The sequence below is a fragment of the Plectropomus leopardus genome, chromosome 7 (assembly GCF_008729295.1).
Source record: "Plectropomus leopardus isolate mb chromosome 7, YSFRI_Pleo_2.0, whole genome shotgun sequence".
NCBI classification, from domain to species: Eukaryota; Metazoa; Chordata; class Actinopteri; order Perciformes; family Serranidae; genus Plectropomus; species Plectropomus leopardus.
This window is the reverse complement of record NC_056469.1, coordinates 3,897,398-3,919,095: the sequence shown is the minus strand read 5'-3', so window position 1 is coordinate 3,919,095 and position 21,698 is coordinate 3,897,398. Positions and strand designations below refer to the sequence as shown.

The 21,698-nt window shown below is 38.1% G+C and overlaps 1 protein-coding gene across 1 annotated transcript in view; it reads left to right on the top strand.

Annotated features, from left to right (window-relative positions):
• tsnare1 (T-SNARE Domain Containing 1) overlaps positions 1-21,698 on the top strand; it is a 200,622-nt gene that overhangs the window by 135,142 nt on the left and 43,782 nt on the right. Inside the window, exon 10 of the mRNA XM_042490496.1 lies at positions 2,863-2,945. Coding sequence (XP_042346430.1) covers positions 2,863-2,945 — 83 coding nt within the window. The remainder of the gene's footprint in view (positions 1-2,862; positions 2,946-21,698) is intronic.

Genomic DNA, 21,698 nt, shown 5'->3' with positions numbered 1-21,698 from the left:
AATGTTTGAATAAATTGGTCTAGAAGGTGGGACCTCTTGGTGAATGTTGATGTGACAAACAACTAAAATGCATTAAAACAGTGTTGATGTTGTGCAGTGGTCAGGGTGAAGGGTTTAGGCAACAAATGTTATTGTTTTAGAACACTGATTGTTTGTTACATGACAATAATGTCATGTGAAGTAATTACATCATGTGTAATTACATCGCCTTTGAGCGAACAGTGGTCTCCTGAGTAAACGTCCTTTTTTCTTTGATCCATCGAACAGCCTTCCTTCCAGCCTTACATGGACTTTTTTTTCCTTACAACATCAGTTAGTTGAAAGCAAAGTGCATCTCATTGACATACTACAGGGTGCCTGTGGCATCAACACCACATGCAGAGGGGCATGAGAAAACATAGTATTTGATTTTGGGTATGGGCAGTGGTATTGTGGAGGATATACGCAGTTGTACAGGGTATGCCCACGTCTTTTTCTGGGCATTTACAGTATGCCAGCCAAAAAGCCATTGAAATATATCGGAAAGTATACCCACTCCCTCTTCGGTAATCTATCAGTAACCCATCTACCTAGTGGCACACTCACCTCATCAACTAGCACTACACCTCTGTGTAGTGGTTGTTTTCACATATTGACATCTTTGTCAGTGGACATCTGGGTCAACATATCCCGTTCTAGATATCCCTCTGCATCTGCTGTTGATGTCACTATCAATTCCAGGATGTTAAAAAAAGCACATGGTTGGATTAGAGAATCCAGAGAATGGGCTGGAATATTCTGAAAAGAAAATCTAGAGTCAAGAGTCTACCTGAAATAACTGCCTTTTATATAACAGCCTTTTTGAAAAAATGGTTTAAAATAGTTTGGGTAAATTAAAGCTGTATCCATAACCCAGTTTACCAATGAATTAATTTGCTGGATGTTGCTATGTATAATAGCTGCTAATGCTCTCAAAAGGGTCTACAGCGTTTGGTGGATTTATAATGCTCCACTTCGGCACAGTGATGCTTTAACCTAAATGCTAATGTCAGCATGATAGCATAGTCACTAGGACAATGCTAACATGCTTTTGGGTATAATGTCTACCATGTCCGCCATGTTTGCATGCTAATCACCACTATACCAGCTGCAGCTGATGGGAGTGCCATTAGTTTTGCAGATATTTTGTCATCTTGGCAGTTTAAATGTGCTCTAATTGTAACTTGCATAGCAAAAACAAGATTTAAGTTTAAAGTGAAATACCTTCTTTTTTTTTTTTTTTTTTTTTTTTACCGAAACAAAATGAATAAATCAGTCTAGGGAGTCAACCTTATTCTGATCTTCAGCTGGTGAGTCTAAACATGTCCCTCCTCCTTCTTCAACTCTCTAAAGGAGTAAATTCAGTTAGTCACTGAGCTCGGTTCCTTTACCTAACCTCCTGCTCTTTTTGAGTTCAAAGGGTAATTTGAACATGCTCAAGTGGTGCTGTAATTATCAGAGGCCATCACAACATGGAACACTGAGTCTGTATCCATATCTCTGAATTGGCTGTTGCCTTCTCAGTCTCACATTACCAAAAACAATCAATAGCACTCTCACTGTTATTAGCCAGTTGTAAATATATGTGGGTAATTATGTGGTGATACCAAATATTTTGGACTACCAGTTCATTAAACGTGTTCTGTCTCATCCCATTAACTTCAGTGTATTGATGGCTTTTAAAAGAGGCCCTGCTGCTTTAACAGTTTTAACTATTAGACCAGTAGTCCTTGGTAACACCGACAGTTGGTGGGCTGTCACATAAGCTGCTGTCAAGGCTGCATGCCAAGTAATGATGAATAAAAGTCGGTCCAAGATGATTCAGCAAGGTAGGACACAAAGAGTAGAGAATGTGCTGTTCTGTTTGCTGTATACAATAACAGAGTATGCAGTCTTCCTTTTTACATTTTTTTCCCATGAAAAATTGGGATTCAAGTCATCTATTTTTGTCTAAATTGAGAATGCTTCACCTTGTAATCCTTCATATTGCTTCTTGACTGAATGTTAAAAGTATAAATGCAGAGCTAGTGGAAGTTAGTTTAGATGTTATGTTAATTTATCTGGTATTTTTGCTGATGTCACTGTTTAGTAAATTCCTCAATGCAAAAATGCAGATGCAAACATTAAATGCGACTACTGGAATTTGGATAGGAAAAGCATTTTAAATGTCCAGAACCTCTTAATGCCCTAAGAAGACTAATGATACTTAAAAATATAATACTACAGAAAATCTTTGCATTACTTTGATTGTTTCATAATCTACACTGTGATTTGCCTGCACCAAAACCATCTAGGTGCTTATCCTCGTCAAACCAGTGCTTAGTTATGAAAGCTATGTTATTACTTTTTAAATATGCATTAAATGTACACTACTTTTTTTTCTCTAAAACAAACTTGGCCATGCTGCATCATGGAAGCTCACTTGGCAATAAGATCTTTATTTTTGGCATTTTTTCTATACAATACTGAAACAATGGAGAACCCCCAAACTTTTTTTTTTATTTTATTTTTTTTTTAAGTTTAATAAACCAAACCTTACTCTAACCTTAGCTACAATAATTCATCCAATCCCAATACAGTGAACCAATACAAAAAAAAGGTTTGGTGGAGTTTTTTATACTAATTAAATGAAAGTGGATTTTTGTGTTTACTTTGCCAAAATGATTAAATGAACAAATTAGCCTGTACTTTTTGTAGTGTGTTAAATGACAACGTGTGAGTCACACAGTTTAAGCATTAACTGAAATCAACTGCTGTGACAACACATTGTGTGGCCACCTGACCACATCACAGCACTTTATTTTAATGACCCATTAAAAATCAATCTGCTCTTTGTGTCCTCAGACAGCATCGAAGATTACATCCAGACTACATCATCCAACGTGGAATCAGCCAATCAGGAGCTTGCGAAGGCCAACCAATACCAGGTACAGTGAACCGCCCCGTGCTGTGGCGCCCTCCACACTATGGCATTCACTTTGATCTGTTTTAATTTTGTGTACTTGACTGAGCTTTCGCATTGTAATGCAGTCACAAGAAGCTTAGCTTGATCAGCCATGCAAACAGGGACTTTGCTAACTAGATTACACAGCTTTATCACATCCCCCACTAGCATAATAACAGAGATGATGTAATTTCATGTCATACTTTACTGGCTTTTGCCTTCAGTTAGATTAATTGTATGTAGAGACAAAAAAAAAAAAAAAAAAGAAATAACATAAAATACTTGCCTGGAGTCTTATAATAACACAAAACCACATATGTGATTCCAATTCCAAGTCTTACTTCTACAGAGATAATGGTTATAAATTAACTTTTTTTCCTACAAGTGTATTGACTTAGAGAGGAAAATGTATTAATGGGAAACAACTGCACTCAGAAATTAAATAGAAAATGTGTTTTTTTTTTTTTTTTTTTCTCTGTGGTTTTTGGGGTGGCTTGAATTTCCACTTCACAGCACATATTGGAGAAACGTTTTATGAGATGCCCAAGGGTCTGCTTTCGCTCTTTTCTTTTCAAGGAAATATACAGTATACATCTACTGCTATTCTTTTAGGGACTATCTCAGTAGGCCAGAGCTCAGAGTGGCTCTGTGCTGTGTAGGCCTCTGGCCATGGTAAATAATGTATTGACTTAAGTGACATTGGGTTAATAAAGGTTCTACCTTTTTTACATGGATAAAATCGCTTCAGAGCTGCATCTGAATTTTCTCACTGCAACACCTTTAGACAGCCATGGAAAACATTGTGTTGTGATTTTATACATTCAGACTGTCAGTTTTTTCGTCCATTAAATGAAGGGGCAATGAAAGGTATACAGTGATATTTAAACAGTTCAGAAGACCATTTCAGTCTGATCACAAAATTGTATTCTATTAAATTGTATTTTGACTAGAATTTGGCGTTTCTAGGATTTGAGGACATTGGGGACTAAGCCCCGATCTCTATAGGTGGATGTGGGGGGGTTATTAGATCTGGAACATTTTATCATTATTAAGGATGATTATTTATGAGAGGGGAATTGCAAAAAGGAGGAACCATGTCAAATTCTAACGGTACTGGGGAGTAATATATGTTTTTATTTAGGCTTATGGGATGTGCATACAACTTTGAATTTCTGCATTTTTTATTTATTTTTAAATATAATATTCCTTCCAAAACCCTGGGCCCGCAAGTGTGGAAGGCATGGTTGCTTTGTAGAATTTTGCCAAATTTGTTCTATCTCTGGTTCTATTTTTGGCTTTTTTTTCCTTTAAAATTTTGGTTAACTTTTAAAGACTTTTGTTGATTCTCTTTTTCTTTAAAACCTTTTGCTGATTTTTTTTTTCTTTTTTTCAAAATTGTTTGTGATTTTATTTTTTGTTTTTCCTTTAAATTTTTTGGGTATATTTTAGAGAAAGCATGCATCCCAAACCTGTATTACAACATTTTTTTATAGCCAGAAACTGTAAAAACAAAATTTATCATCGGATTTTCAAATTTGTCACAGTCCTTGAACAAATCCTGTGGTATGAACACTTAATGCATTTTCGCAAAGTCACCCAGGGAGGCTCAAGGAAAAAAAAATGTAGGATTAGGGAGGGTCAAAAGAAAAAAAAATTCTCTCTCTCTCTCTCTCTCTATATATATATATATATATACGTATTTTGAGTTCAATCCTCGGATGCCAAGGACACCACTGCTAGACAGCTATAGACTCTAGAATTTATTTTTTTCAACATATGCATGGATTTTTAACATCACATCAGCAGCAATTCGATATGAAAACAATTGCTGGGCAGTTTCCAGAGTCTGACATGACTGCAGTGGTTTCTGTCTGTCCCCCCATGCTGCTGCTCTACTACCGAGCGAACAAATGAGCGAATGGCAACAGCTTTCCCATTAATTGTCATTTCATTATCTCAAGGAGAGCTGAGGCGTGACCGAGCTCACAGCGAGCAATTTAGCTCTCCGCCAATCCAGACAGCCGCTGTCTTCGCAGAGGCAGAGCAGCTGAAAGGAAGAAAAACAACAAAGGAGAAGAGGGACAGACAGACAGGCGCAAAGTCAGACAGACAGCAGGATGAACCAAGTCCATATTTTACACTGTCCCATGTTGACAGAAAGTACCATAAAGTACATTTATAGAGTGACATCATAAAAATATGTCACTGTGCATGACTGCAGTCAATTAAAACCATAAATTAGCTCCAGCACTTTATTAAAGCTATTGTGCATTAAAGGGAAATATTGTATGTTCAAGTAATTTTAACAGCTGTCAGGGCTTCTGTACCAGCTGACACTTCAGTTGCTTTCAATGCACATTCAAACTGTCTCCACATTTGTTCTTTAAGCTGACATTTCAACTGCTTTTAGCAGCTACACATCAATTAACAATTCACTAGCTGTCATCTTTTTACCTTTTCACTGACTTTTCAATGGCCCTTGGTGCTAACTCTTCAACTAAGCTGTTTTCGTTGGTGTACTGCACTTCAACTGCAACTTCAACTGGTTGCATCTCGAACCATTCAGCTGACCGTTTAAGTACCTTTGAAGCTTCCACTCCAACTGAAATGTCATGTTCTGTCTGATTGACTGACTGACACTTCTGCAGCTGCTTTAACCTGATATTTATCAACACATTCACACTCACAACTCATCAAGTACAGCTTCGTCAGTGGCCCTTTGCCTAAACTATAAAGCTTTAGGTATTACTATAGCATCAGATTTGGGACGTGTAATTTTCCATTTCCACTTTGCTACATGCTACAGTGTCTTTCAAAATACACTTCATCACTCATAAGGAACTTATGTTTCACCACCAAAAGTAGTTTAAGTTTAAGCAGCAAAACTATTTGGTCGGGTTTCAAAAAATTAAACCATATCACGAGACGACTGTCTAACTTCTATTACCTGGTTGAAAAACTCTAAAATCCACTTTTGTGTCACATGGGACACAAACACTAGTCTCGTGGGTGATGGTCTGTTGTGTGTTTAACCTGTCAACAACTTCTCCCTCCTGCCTGCCTTTACTTAAACTTTCTCATTTTTTTCAGTGTTATTACATTTGACTTAATTGGAGTTAATTGAGTACAATTGAGTTCAACAACCAGAAGGTCTTCCACCTCAAAAGATTTTTCATGTTACTTGACAGTTGGAGTGTTCTCATCAATTACATTTAAACTGCTTTCAATGTCTTTATGCCAGTGGACACTGACGTAACTAAACTGGATTGTTGAACTTAAACCCTGTCTCCTAGAAATTACAGTTGTATGTAACTAAATTGCTGTCTTAATTATGCTGTGGCAATGTAATCGCTGCCCGGATAATGTTCAGAGAAAAGTCCTCTTTCAAAGCACTACAGTCTGTCTTGTACTGTTCCACAAAGGCTTCTCAAGGAGGTGTTTGGATAGGATGGTGGGCATACAAAAGTGCAGAACCTTTCCAAAAAAAACCCTTCATTTGAATCCTTACTACTGTCTGTTGTAAGTTTGGCTAACAAAAGCCCTTTGGCTAAAGGGAAAGTTCACCCAAAAATGTAAATTCAGTTATCGTTTAGTCACCCTCATGTTGATGGAAAGTTGAGTGAAGTTGTATAGTCCACAAAACACTGCTGGAGGTTCACAGGTAAAAGGTGTTCAACTCATCTCCCAAACACTTGACACCACTGACATTTTTCAAAATAACTTGTTATGTCAGGGCTTCAGGACACCTGGATTACTTCAGACAAGCAGTATGGAGACATTCTGTGGTTTTATTATGTTTGGGTTTTTTTTATGTTTGAATCTTGGTTACCATATGCTTCAGTTGTTTTGGAGAGGAGTGCAATGCCTTTTCCCATGAACCTCCGGCAGTGTTTTGTGTAGTATAAAACTTTACCCAACTTCCCATTGTCATGAGGGTGAGTAGATAATGACTGAATTTTCAATTTTGCGTGAACTATCCCTTTAAGTTCAGGGCTAGACCATGATTTGGTTAAATGTTCAGTATCATTCATACTCAACATTTGGGCATTGTACTTCAATTAGCATCATTTCCTTATTATGTAAATAGAACACTTTGCTTGGCATTACATTTTCCTCAAAGCGCATTTGCTGTTTCACATTTGTGATTTATAATTGTAATTTCTAGGGGACACGGCAGGCAGAGGACAGCTCAAACACGTTGAGTTCTAAAATTTCATTGCCATTTCTTTTGCTGTCAGTGCTTACATACTAAAGGGACAATTCACTGTTGAAAGTGGACACTTCAGTTGAAATTGTAGTTGCTCTTATTGCTTACAACTGCTCATTTATCTGCTTTCAGTGATCACTCTTCAGCTGACACTGAACTCTAAATGCTTTAGGTGTAACTCAAATTTTAGGTCTTCAGGTTTAATTCCATATGCTAAGAAATAACATTAGGAATTTTAATCTGTTAACAAGTAGAATTTTCAGCACAAGAGAGCACACTTGAATTATCTTTGATAAGATGTTTTCTAGTCTTTCTCTAAAAATTTGATGTGCCATATTTGGCAGTGTCACTAGAATTTAAGCAAGGTTCTTTAAGTTTGAACAATACCAGTCTGCACAGCCTGCAAAGCTCCCATTGCTGAGTTCATTTCACTATAATAGGTGTTGTCTCTCTCAAACACATTTTAACACTTTTGTCAGTGGCGGTGATGCACATGAACCCTGAACAAATGTTTAAAAAGACCTTCAGTGTCGTATTTTGATGAGACAGATCAGAAGAGGCTGACTCTTTCTGATGCTGTCATGTCCAGACAAAATGATGCAGACCTTCGTGACATATTGATTTTAAGTCAGGGCCAATCTGGAAATAAAGCAGACTAGATGTGCGGACCCAAGATCTGGTTCAGGTTCACTCAGGTGTCGGCAGTTTGGGGGCTGGATCTGCCCCAAGACTTCAAAATGAAAGAAAGAGATTGAACACTTTGCAGCAAGTCTGAGCTCTGACACAGCCCTGAACACTCCTTGATGCGGGGCTACATGCACCACTGCACATCTCCACCGATGGTCAATTAAGAGCGGATGTCATTTTCTTCTCGTGCCCCGCCTTGTCTACTCAGTTTACACTGAAAATAAATTGAATCTATAATCCATTATCCGGGGGGCAGATTACTCTCCGCACTGCAAGTTTCTCTAGTTGCGAAGATGTTTTATCACCTCATCTGTGTTCAGTGGACCACAAACTCTGATTGTTGATCGCTGCACAAGATGGTTTATAATTACCAATAAAACACAGATGTTCTAGCACTTCAGCTGTTGCCTTTTCACACGTCTAAAAAAATAACTTCTTATTGATTTGATTTTGGGTTGGGGGGGTTCCATGCTGATGTCATTGTTAAGACTTAAAAGTCCATCCATCTTCGGAGCTGAAATTGATCTCCCAGTGAGCAACTACATCCCTCTGGGCCTAAAAAAAATCAATGTAACACAGTTTTCCTCCAGCTTAATTGAGGATAATATAGAGCTCTGGCTATTGTGATCATGAAAGGAGCAGAGGAAGAAGGAGGGGGGGGAAAGAAGGCAAAAAAGAGGAAGATGGCTTGTAAATGAATGGGTAGAAGGATGATGAACCTATCCACACACAGACACATACAAATTGTTGCCCTTTTGACAAATAGGATAATGAAAAAGAATAACCTAATCACAGTGTTAAAGCTCTGAGTGATCACTGCGCTCGGACAGGGGGGATGGGCTAATGCTGACAGATTGTAGGGAAACCAGCCCACTGTTCAATCACTCTTGGCCCAGTCCCTCCGGACTCTTTATGCTTCTTTGAAGGATATGGAGTGGAAATAACAATGTTTGAAGTCACCCAAGTTGATGTCAGTGACACTCCTCTGACTCTGCCGCATAAGCCACAGCTGGCCAGAGTATACTGAGGAGAAAGGAGAAAACTTGACTTCAAATAAAAGATAAAGAAACATTTTTGAGCTGAACCTTTTAAATCAATTAAAAATAATATTAAATGTCAAAAGGCTCACTAGCAACTGTGGTGTTCAATATACCCAATAACCCAAACGTGTTAGATAGAACAATCCAAATGCAAACACATTTTGGGATTTTAAAGAAGTATTTCACTGCTGGAAAGATGGAGTTTTAAAAAAAATTAGGCCATCTCTGCAGTAGAAAGACACACATACCTTTGAAATTGTCGTTACATGACCAGAGAAAAAGGGGAAAAGAATGCTTTTGCTCAAGAAGTAGAAAAAATACAACCATCAAAATGCACTGCACCCCACTAGACCAAAATAACAACAACAGTCACGTGAAAAAAAAGGAAAAAAAGCTAAAAAAAAAATAAAATTAAAAATATAATTTTCTAATGATTTTCTCTCTTTCTCTATTTCTCTCTGTTTTTACAAATTAATTTCAAGCTTGTTTTCTTTCCACATTTTACTAGTTTCTTAGTTGTTGATTTTTTTCATGTTTTTGAAAGAAACCAAACCGTTTTTCCTCAAGTTTTTAATGCTTGTGAAAAGCATCTAAATGCAGCACAAGAAACTGATGTAGATCCAGGTTTCAAAGGGTTAAATGCTAAGCTAAGTCATGGTCTAAAACTTTTGAGGCAAGAAATAGACAGCTCAGTAACACAATCTTGGTTTATATTTGATCAGCGCTGCTCAGTTTAACTGTTTGATCTCAGTTTTTTAGCCTCCGTTTTGCCTAATCAGGAAACAGCATGGTGACCACTTCCTGTTCACAAACTCTTGCTATTACAGCTAAACAGGGCATTAAAACATGTCTCTGAAAACATTTTAGGAGAGAAATAGGCATCGCTGTAATTGAATCTTTATATCTGATGGGTACTGCCTAGTTTTACCGTTTAATCTGAATTTGCTCCGAGTTGGAAAGAGAGAGAAATAAAGAGGGGCAGGTGAATCTCTTGATGCACTTCTGTACTCTCTGTGTTTGTGGTGGCACCATGGGTGATGGGCAATACTAAAATGCGAAAGTAGAGACTGTAGTTTGAGCAAAAGCCGGAGAGTAAATGCATTGAATTGAGCAAGAGTGCATTTTATTGCTTTTGAATTCAGCTTTTCATTTGAGGAAGGAAAGGGTATGCTGTATTGCCATTTGGCTGGGCTGGTGTTAGACGTGGCAATAGAAAGTCCACTTTAGATTTATTAATATGACTCCCTGAAAAAGCGATTTGGTAAACTGCTTTCCGGTCAAGGGCATTGTCTCCATAGTGTAAATTTGGGAAAGAAAAGCATGATCAAAAACTCATAGATATGGTAATAGAACTCATGTATGCTTTTTGATGCCCTAAATGAATATCAATACATAACAAAGCCGTTTTTACAGTTAAAGTGCATCTCATTTTTTGGCGGCGTGGATGTGTTGTATTACCCTGTTGTTGAAGGATGAATGTCACTGTTTATGCACTTTTACTATTTTATTGTCTAGGTTTATGATGATTCAATACCATATGCTGTACCATGTTGGTCTATAAGGTAATGGCTATTCTTGAGGCATGAGTCCGTTGACATTGGCAGGAATGGAAAAGTACTAAAACATTTTACTCAAGTTAAAGTATTGTTATTTAAAAGCAGTTCTCAGGTACAAGTAAATTTCTTGTACTTACCTAATGCTATGGGGGGTGTATGATGCTGTTATATGATAGACCTATTAAATTTGGATATTAAATTAAAAAAGCTAAAGATACCCCTGAGAGTGCAACAAGCAATATTAAGCCACATAAATTAAATAACCTGCCATTTAACAGCAGGATAAAACATCTCCAAGGCAGCTAACATGGACACAGAAACAATAAAGTCCACAGCAGCCGCAGCCACAAACACAAAGCAAAAAAAAAAGAGAGCTGCACAATTTTGCACAATGTGTAGCACACATGCAACACTTTGTTGCCTAGCAACGTTGATGTCCTCCTCTGGAGAGTGCGGTACATTCATCACAGTGAGTTTGTTGTCGTACTCACCTGTCTGAACGTCACTCTGAGCCTTGAGCACTGCAAAGTCCTCTTCACTCTACTCCAGGTTTTTCTATGCTTGTTCATTCTCAAAGCTTAAGATAAGCAGTCCACTCAGCCTCTCTGTCCCACTGCACAGCTCAGAGGGAGAGCGGAAATCACCTCTGGAGGATTCACCATGAGCATTTCAGTATTTTATCAGATACGTGCACCTATAGGTAATGCAACATTGTGGATGTGTTTGATTCGGGTCACTTAGCATGCTCGCCAGGTGGTGCATTAAACCACTGCTTTATTAAGGTAGATTCAGCCTTTTTTTCATATAGTAACCAGGTATGATAATGATATCCCTAACCCTTACAGACATAGTTGCATTGTTAAACTTACAAATTGCGAGGCTCAAGCCCAATATAAATGCTGCGATTTTAGGTTTTCCAGCATGAAAGATGACCAACATGAAAGAAACATGGCGATATCTTTGTTCATGGCTTCATCTTTAGTCATGGCTCTAAAACGGTGGTCCTGCTTTGCGCAGTGAGAGTTCTTGCAAGCAAAGACAGCCAGTTAGTTACGACCTGCGTCTAGTAACTAACCAATAAAAATGCAGCATGAAATGACTCATCGATCAGCACAACTCAGCTACATGCAAGTAGATGCTAAGACTAACTTCAAGCTCTTGTTGCACAATTGGCGTGCCAAGTTGGTCTCTTTTCCCCAGAGATGACCACATCAACATTTTCCTCCTCCTCCTTTTCTTCAGACTTAGATGGTTGATGCACGCCGACAATGTGTTGATTTTGCGTGTTGATGTAGATGCACATACATCATAACATACAATTCAGTAGGTGATGTCATCGTACAGTCTGTATACATTAAACTTAATGTCATACCCACGTTTTTTAAGATCCATGTTGCCCAGTGTAGCTGCACTAAACTTATAAGATCGATTAAAATCACACAGTCTGTAGGAGGCTTAAGAACGTGTGTTTCAAGGATGTCACCTGTCTGGACATGAAGCTCTGTCCTCCTGCAGTTAAAAACACACCGGCAGCTTTTGAGGCAGCGGATGATTTGGGTCTCCCTCCTGCTTCATTCTTATGCAATTAGTCAAAACTTTTCCATGTGACTTTTTTGTTTTTACTTTGTAATGTGAAATGAAAATACGTACTAAAAGTTAAAAAAAATGCTTCCAAAAGTAAAAGTACACAGTTGTTACAATAACAAGTGAAACTTTAATTTGTCACTTCCACCCCTGTTTCTGGCTGTAACTATATAGCCTGTTTGAATATGTACCGCTATATGTTGGGAGTTCTTTCTCAATAACCCTATCAACTCCCCACCGATACAATGTATCATCATCATGCTGGCATAAGTCAACAAAAGTCTTAGATTTTGCAACTTTATATCAATAATGTTTGACACTCAGTATGTTTATTAGCACAAAATAGTCCGGTTTTGCCCTGATTCAAATCAGGGCAAAATCCTCATTCAATATTCTTACTAAGCTATTTACATGTCTAATGAAAATGAATATTCCATTAACACTCCTGTTTACATGCAGCTGTGCATACTCTAATTAACATGTCCAAATATATGTTGTTTTATCATGTCAACATATGTAAAAGTACAACAGCTGGAGCTGCTTGTCATTTTGCTTCTTTGCATCAAAATAGGATTTTTTCACAGTTTGCCTTGTTTGCCCATATGAGCTCTGCTTCCCTCTTTCATTCCCTCAACCTCCTTGAAAAAGTAGTGATACTTGTGCTCATCCAAAAACCTCTTGATATCCAAGTCTTTCATAGTGTTTAAAAGTGGATGTGTGACTTCTCCCAACCAGAAATGAGAGCTTTTCTACATGCAACTTTCCCACAGTCTTGCAAACTTTTGAAAAGATGGTTTGTGTACAATGTATCCATGACAACGGAAAGAGCATAGTGTAAACAGATGAAAGGCATATGTCACAAACTGAAGTAAAAACACCATTTGAGATGCATGTTCCGAAATGGCTGTATACACGCCCAATTAATGCTTCACAAACCAGAATAAAACGTATCTCACGTCTTAATTGGAAAATACAAAACTTGGAAACAGTAATATTTAAGTGGAATATGCTGTTAATAGGACCCAGATCAAATTGAGAATATTGTAATATTTGTAATATTCAGGGTACTGGTGCGCATGTAATCACAGCAAATTTCGTAGAGGCGATTGTCTACTTTCTGTCACTGGTTACTGTAGAGAAGCAGTAACTACGTAGTTAGGTCATCAAAGCCTTTCCATCAGCTGTTTTACATAGCTACTGTAAGTTTGGTAGGCTTAAAACCCTCTATTAGGCACAAAGTCATGCTTTTTGTTTCAAGTTTAGAATTTGAAATCTTACAAAAACTGTATGTTTTGAGTGAACACTGTTGACAAAGTGCCTCCTACAGAAACTTGATTAACTGTAAATCCCAAATCAGAAAGCCCAAGCAAAAAAAGCAATCACAGAGGCAGTCATGCTGTTTGACTGACAAGTGATCTGTAGACAGTGCCATGCACAAACAGAAACGAGGTCTGAGCAACAAAGTTTGAGGACAAAGAAGAACACAAGAACACAACAGTGATGATTACTGAGCTGTGATGTTTATAGTCAAACTGCAAACAGCATTATTTTCATATTTTACATTCAGATATTTTCATTGCATGTATGTTTCCGAATTAGAATGCAATATGTCGTTTGGACCCTCCAATGACCACTACCCCAAAATTTCTACCTCCAACCCTGAAGCAGGGAGCAAATACCTGCAGGGTTTAAAGTTGCAGCAGAGTACAAAGCCAGGCTGCACCACAGTTTTGGTGGTTTCCTTTGTTGATTCTCTCTCTCTCTCTCTCTCTCTCTCTCTCTCTCTCTCTCTCTCTCACACACACACACACACACACACACACACACACAAACACACACACAGATGTGATGTTAAAGGCACTACAAAACCAGATTTTCCCTATTGAATCCAGTGTGATTGTGTACACCGCACTTTGCTCTTAGATTAGTTCACCTCTCTTGCCCAAGGTTAACCCTCAGTAGCTACCTCTGTGAAAAAAAGGCTTCAGTCTGTCTTCATTTCTAGTCTTTAAGAGTTTGGATGAATAAATCATGTCATAATAAATGGATTTGCTGTTACTTTAGACAATGAGATCTGTAGTATTTGGACAGAGGAGAAACAGTTGTATAACTCTATCGTGATGCATGTTACTGGGGATTTAACGATGCAACTCATTTTTCAATATCACTTGCAAATTGTTATTGATACTGTCATAGCACTGAAAAAGAAGAAAGAAAACACTTGAGAAGAAAACACTGGACTCCCACATCAAAGTCCAGGGTTTGTTGGATCCATCCACCACCATAGGCACTTTCATACTCCTTATATCACATTTTTACGGGCAGTGTTTGAACTTGATGCAATCCAGCGGCATGCCATGCGGACGTGACAGGTTCCGTTCAGCTGTGCTCTAAACTGATGCTGCCTTTCCACCAATCATCTTGCCGTGGCAGGTGCTGTCTGGTCATCTGGTGGCATATCATAACACTGCAAACGTTTCTGTCCAGCCGCATTCTCAACTGACGCCGTCCAGCAGCGTATTATGATCTTACACCAAAAGCTCTGCAAAAGTGATATTTGACTTTGGAATTACAACGGGCTGGCTAGCATGAATGTAATGCCAGGGTGAGTTATTTGGGTGAAGCAAAATGGTAATTCACACTGGCATTGAGCTGACCAATCGTCAGTTGTTTCTGTTGCTGAAGTCTGTAGGTTCTTTTAACATAACCCCAGGCCCACTGCACATCTTACCTGCCAGCTGATGCACTCTACTGCCTGCCAGTGCTGGCCTTCACAATTACACCAGTGCAGTTTGGCTGGTGGGTGTCTCTTGACGCTGGCAACTTTGGGGTCAGTGAACAGCTTTGTTTTGTGGATTGGCTGGGGTCTCTGTTACCAACACATCTAATTAAATAATAGTTACAGACATTTTGCACAGCTGGCCTAGAAACACAGTCTTGGCATTGTTGTATTTGTTTCTCAGTGGGTGACAGTTTAGAGGTCTACTTAACGTATGTAAAACAAACATCGAGACACTTGATGTATACCCTATGATAGTAGTCCTATTGTTCCATTGTTGTCAAGATATGTGTAGCCTACATTTTGAATGAAAGACACAGTGCAGTTGATTCAGGATTTTTTTATTTAAACAGCACCAAATGTCAGCAGTGTACAAAGTAATCTGCTGGTTTTCTTGGTTTATCTAGGTTGTCTGGTAGGATTTCTGGTGCTTGCTGTAGATTTCTGCACAATGCTGATGACAGTGTAGACGTATAGAAGCTCCTGAAAGAAAAAGAGTGCCGCAGAGTGTGTACGCATCTGTGGTTGCTGAGAGGATGAGGCATACAGTACTAAGACTTTTCAAATTCTTAATCTGGTTTTAACTATTTCTTTTGACAATGTGTCTTGATAAATACGTATGGGTTGTGATAGGTCCCTTCAAGGTTTCAATAACTTTCCTTGCTTTTGTTGCCAAGATTGTGTATGCAAGATGGCCACTGAGTATTCATGGCTAATGTTATGTTGGTCTGTAAGTCAGCAGGGTCTGACATGACTAGTCAGTCTTAGTTTTCCAGTTGTCTGTATGTTGCTCAGGTCAGAGTGACAGGCCCAGAACAAAGTGACTCGGGGTGTATTTGAAACTTGTTTGGATGCCTTTGCAGCTGCAGAGCTAGCAACCAAAAGCTATAAAAATAGTGTAGGTGTTAATGGTCCTGTGTGTGCTCCCATAAAAGCAGATTATGATAGAGCACAGCTGGAAAAACCTGTGAACTGTAGGAGGTAAATACGGCATGTTACTTTTTCTGCAACAGTTTGCTTTATTTGCAGTGGTTCCTCAAAAGTATTGTATGTCTTGCAGTTACATCCCAGGACCTCTCTAACTAAAAGAGCTGTTTTACTCAAGAATCAGTTTTACTGCTGTTCAGAGTGCATTTAGCTTGACACATATCACTAACTATGGCTACTACTTTGTCATTATAAAACACATTATACAATCATACCTTCAGGCTTTTAAACTCTGTTTGTTATTGTTGACAGCTATTGTTAGCATACATATGAATATGCATAAGCACCCACCGGGGTGATGCTTGTGAAGACGTGGGCAGATGAGTCAAAATTCTAAACACAGTTTGAGACTCAGACTTCAAGCAAACATAACAAGATGGTGATATCGAGTTATCTAAGAACTCAGCCTTTTGCTTTTTTTTTAAAAACCCATTTGGCAGAAAATGTTGACTCTGTATGTTTCTGCAAACTAGATACATTTGCATGTTGTTATGTAGTACTGAAACTTTATACTTCAGCAATGCTGTGGTTAAAATGTGGTCAGGTTTAGGCAAAAAACAAAACAAAACAAAAAAAAAAACACTTGGTTATGGTTTGAAAAAGATCATGTTTTGGCTTAGAATACTTGGTTTTGGGGGTATAATGCATATTCTTAATTTAACCAGGTAAAAGACTCATTGAGATTTAAAGTATCTTTTCCAATAGTGACCTGACCAAGAGGGCAGCTTAAAAAAGCTACAACAATAAAGGGGGCAGCAAATTTAAAAGCTTATTTGCCAAGTTCTGTGCGAACCTTGGGGACGACATCAAAAGAGTACTGTGAGAGTGCAGGCCATATTGATTCTGGTTTTTACACATATAAGTACATAAATAAGAGGGAACCAGCCCAAGTAGACTCTTATGTATAAAAACTGACCAGTGTGAGAACCTGCGAACAGATAGAGAAGGCCAATTAGCAGCAGTGTACAATGTACAGTGGTGTACACAGTACCCACAGCCAGTAATGACATGTAAAGCACAATGGTAAACAGTGTCTAATTTCTTTAGGCAATGATCAGGTGCATTCATAAAAAGCAGATCACTATAATCCAACATAGGTAAAAATGTTGCCAGAATCAAGTGTTTCCTTGACTTAAGCGAGAAACAAGATTTATTTCGGAAAAAGAAACTTAATTTGAGCTTCAGCTTTGAAACAAGGTTATCAATGTGGGGTTTGAATGACAAAGTTTGGTCATTAGTAATAACAAAATACTTGTAGGTGTTAACCATTTCAATTTCAACTCCTTGGGCAGTTACGATCTTAGGTAGAGTAGATGGGAGCTTTTTTTTCCATTCGAAAAGAGCACGACTTTTGATTTGTCTGCATTTAAAACAGGCTTGAGTTGAGTCAGATGGGACTGAACAACATCAAAGGCAGACTGCAGAAATGTAAGAGTTTGGGCTGCTGGGGGAGACAAGCAGTAGATAAGGGTGTCATCTGCATAAAAATGAAAAGCAGCATTTGATAAATTGACACAAAGATTATTCACATATATGGTGAACAACAGTAGACCTAATATGGAGCGCTGGGGCACGCCTTTTGATACAGGGAGGAAGGCAGAACAAGACCCAGCAAACTCTACACACTGTGTTCTATCAGACAAGTAATCAGTGAACCACCTGATGCAGACTGATGCAGTGACAGAGTATTTGTGTCTGAAAAATCTTTCAGTTGTTCACTAACAAGCTTCTTAAGTACTTTTGCTAAAACACACAACATACAGATTGGCCTGTAGTTATTAATGATGGTGGGATCCCCTCCCTTCAACAAAGGAAGAACATATGCAGATTTCCACACTTCTGGAATCACGTTTTGAAAATGTAAAGATTACAAATATGAGTCGGAGGTTCCGCAATAAAGTCAACAGCCAACCCTAAGAAGTAGGGATCAAGCCCATCAGGACCTGCAAAATGTTCATTAAAACAATTAAGAATAGCAGATTTATCAGTTATAGTATGTGAGTCTTTCACAATGCAGGCTGGCAACTCATTATTAACCACATTTCCAATAGAGGTTTTTATTGTTTTCCAGAATTTCTTGGGGTCATTCAAATTTGTAGTAGTTTTAGAGAGTTAAAATTCTGATTTCACCTTTTTAACGAGAGAGATAAAACAATTACGAAGCTGTCTAAACACCACCCAGTCAGCCTGGGATTTTGATTGTCTTGCCTTAGCCCAAGCAACATCCCTGTCTTTTAACAAATTAGACAGCTCAGGGGACAATCAGGGAAAATCCGACCTTTAACAATGAATTTGCAAAATGGGGCATGTTTATTTATAATATCAGTAAGGGCATTTTGAAAGTATTTCCAGGCAAATTCCACTTCATTAATAAGATGGATTTTTTTTCCAGTCAAAGTTCCACAAATCATCGAAGAACGCTTGCTCATAGAAAAATTAACTTAAAATCAAGTTTAAAAATTATTCGTGATTTTGTTTTTGGGAGCATACTTAGTCTGACTGTAGCTATTACACAGTGATCGCTCAAATCGTTGGCAAAAATTCCAATGTCTGAAAATTTGTGGGCAGCATTTGTCAAAAATAAATCAAGATCTGCACTAGAAAAACAGCCATTTTGGGGTAAAAACAGTCTGATTTTGACATAATCCCCACTGGAAAAACAGCAAAGGGTCTCTACAACACGACTGCAATTGGAGCCTAAAAAGCCACCAGAAACGCAGCAATTTCTTAAACACAAAGTGTTTTGTAGTTTGTTGATCTTAAAAAATGGTCTGCAGCTTGGTGAGCTACCATCCACTGTCTCTCCACCATCTGTTGATAACATCAGCTCATACACTTACAATGCAAACATTTTCTTCTAGCGAGTGTGCTGCCTTTTTTCAGCTTCAATTAACATTAAAACCTTAGCTTCACAGTCTTAAACTGAAGCAACTTAAACTACATCACTCATCGAATGATTTACAAAGAAAATATGGCAGATATAAGGTCAACATGAAATATTGTGCTAAAAATATTATGCTTTCTTTACTGTTTTATGCAATTGGTTTACTGTGAACAGAATTGCCCTTTTGGGATAAATAAAGTTGTCTTTATCTTAAAACTAAAATATAAACACTAACACTGCAAATGAGTTTATCTGAAAAAAAAATCTAGCACCAGCACCAATTTAACATTACAGCTCTTTTTTTTTTTTTTAACTGCAACAAAACTGTGGCAATGAAACAAGATAATGCTCGAAGGGATTATTACAGCCCATTCTTAACTTTCTAAACCTAACCATGTCATTTTGTTGACTGCTGGCATTGGTTGCCAAGTGCTTTTGTGTCCTAATGCTTTTGTTGACATCTCGACATTGGTTGTGGCATCCTGGAGCATAAACAGTAGATGCAGGAGGATACACTGCTTATTATATGTAGATGAGAAAGTCCACTGACAAAGCAGCGATATGTGACAACTTTGGGTGCGAACATATTGCACATTAATGTTTTCTTTTTCTTTCATGTTGTTTTGGAATGCTGTGCATCCCCTCATATCTGAAAACAGTAATAAGTAAATTCAGCATGCCTTTCATATTTTTTATACTTATGTAAACAAGGACTATTGGCCCTATATTCCAAAACAAAGGGATAATGTGTTGTAATGCGTTGGACTGAAGTAAAACTAAAGGTGTAACACAGAACTGATTGACAATTTATACAATATGCTTTAAATAACAGTCAAACCAGGCGGGATCAGAATGATCCCAGAGGACGAAAGGTGTATGGCAATCGGGAGGACAATTTATGAGCCAGAATGGCACCCATACCCTTAAACTGTGATCCCCAATAAGATGCCTGCCACCATGTAGGACTGTAATGACAGTGATCCACATCCACAAATGCACATATGTTATTTAATTACTGTTTGGCAAATAGCGTACATTTTACTACCGTTGTTTGTTTGTTTTATAATCACATTATTATGAATTTTAAATTTGTATGCTATTTAGTATTAAATTTTTTAAGTGAGGGTGCAACGCATGCTTTTGCACTCTTGCCCTTGTAAAACCAAGCTTGCAGAGAGAAATATTCATTATGTCAGAGGTAAAGGACATGACTTGCTGATATGTTTCTCTTCTTTTTTTTTTTTTTCTTTCTCAACAAAAGGCCAATCAGTCTTTAATAAAATCCCAAATATGCTGATGCTGGTGAGAGTTTTTGTTCCATTGTTGACAATGGCTGTGACAGGGCTTCCTCCCAGGATGCCAGGATTGGCCGTGAAGTCTGTGTTTATTTGCTGCTCTTCTTAAATATCATAATCAGGGTGACTGCATGGGACTCTGAGTTTTATGTAAATTGCATATAAGCCGATTACAAGTGAGGCAGTTCCGCTGTAAACATTATTTATTTTATGGACTTCCAATTTTCCCAACCAGATGCGATAAAGGGAAAATAATATTATGGCCATTATCATTGCATTGCATTATTGTTGTATTATGAGGATATTTCTCATGTCACACAAGGTAAGTAGTTTTTCTCCCAGAGACACAGCAAGTTTGTCTTCCATGTTAGGGAGGCGGAGATGAGATAGATCGTTGCTTCGTATGGCAGTCCCATCAGCTTTAATGGTTATCATGCAGTTTTCTGCATTCTGCCTCAGAGAAATAAATGTTTTTTAAATGGTTTATGGTTGTTAAAGTCTCAGAGGGCCTTTGAAATATTGAAAAATAGAAAGGTTCATTCTCTCCCTTTCCTATCTCCTCTTTTCTGCTCTTGACCAGCAACGCTGACCTTCATATGGAGGTGCGGGATTTCTTGAAAGTGAAGCTGTTAAAAGGAAGACTTCTATATAAAAAAACTGACACTGCACTAAAGAAAACCATGCTCTCTTCCCAGAGTAAGATGCCTTCATGGACCCTATTTTCCCATAACATTTTAGTGAGGACATTGTGGAGAATCCCTCTCCACATAGGAAATAATATCCTAAACCTGAACCTCCAGCTCATTTCCAGAGCCTTCTGTTTTGTCTTTGGTATTCTTTTGTGTAAGAATCAGACTGAATGGGGCTTTGGTAACTTTTGCTATGACCTTAAGATATTTCAGAGAATAAAACGCTGCAGGGATGAGATTTGTTTCTAGGCCAACATGGTAGTTAGTATCGCCAAGGTTTCTTTGACAAAAAAAAGCCTATGGCATTTTTCCATTGGATTTTGGATGATTGCAGGAGAGTTGGAAAACAAAATGTAATCATGCGTAAATGTTTTGTTCAGCAAGATAATATTCACAAATGAACACTGATGTAATGATTTTTGAAGAAAAACTGCAATTATCAGAAGTAAAAAGCTAATGTTAGATTGTAAACAAAGTACACTCTTCTCATGACGGCAACATCACCGCTACCATAAGGCTATAAAGCAGCCTGGAGTGATGGCATCCTGTAGTCTCGTTGAGCCACTTGTTAGCGTGAAGACATGTAAAAAGCTACAAAATTCATGAGAGAGATATTAGCAGAGCTTTTTTATGTTGGAGAACAAAATGTGAAAGTCTCTTCAGCTTGTGTTAACCACAGACTGCATTTCAGGCATCCACCCAAAAACACATTCCAAAAACCCTTTGACTTTGAGACGAAGGAACCACAAGTGCTAAAATGCTAACTCATTTCCAGGCTTTAGTACTTGTCCCTGTACTGCTCTATTGAAGTCCTTATTCTTCAAAACAGTTAACCCTTTGAAACCTGGATGGATTAGGTTCAGGGGAAAGAGACGCATGGTAAAGTGTAGAGAAAATACATCACATTTCAGATAGGAAGCAAAAATAAGACTCCTGCATTAAAGTCCACGGTTTATAAAACCCATCCACCTCCTCTCCAGCTTATAATAACACCCCTGACCAGTTCTGTTTGGCTGCGTTCTCAGCTG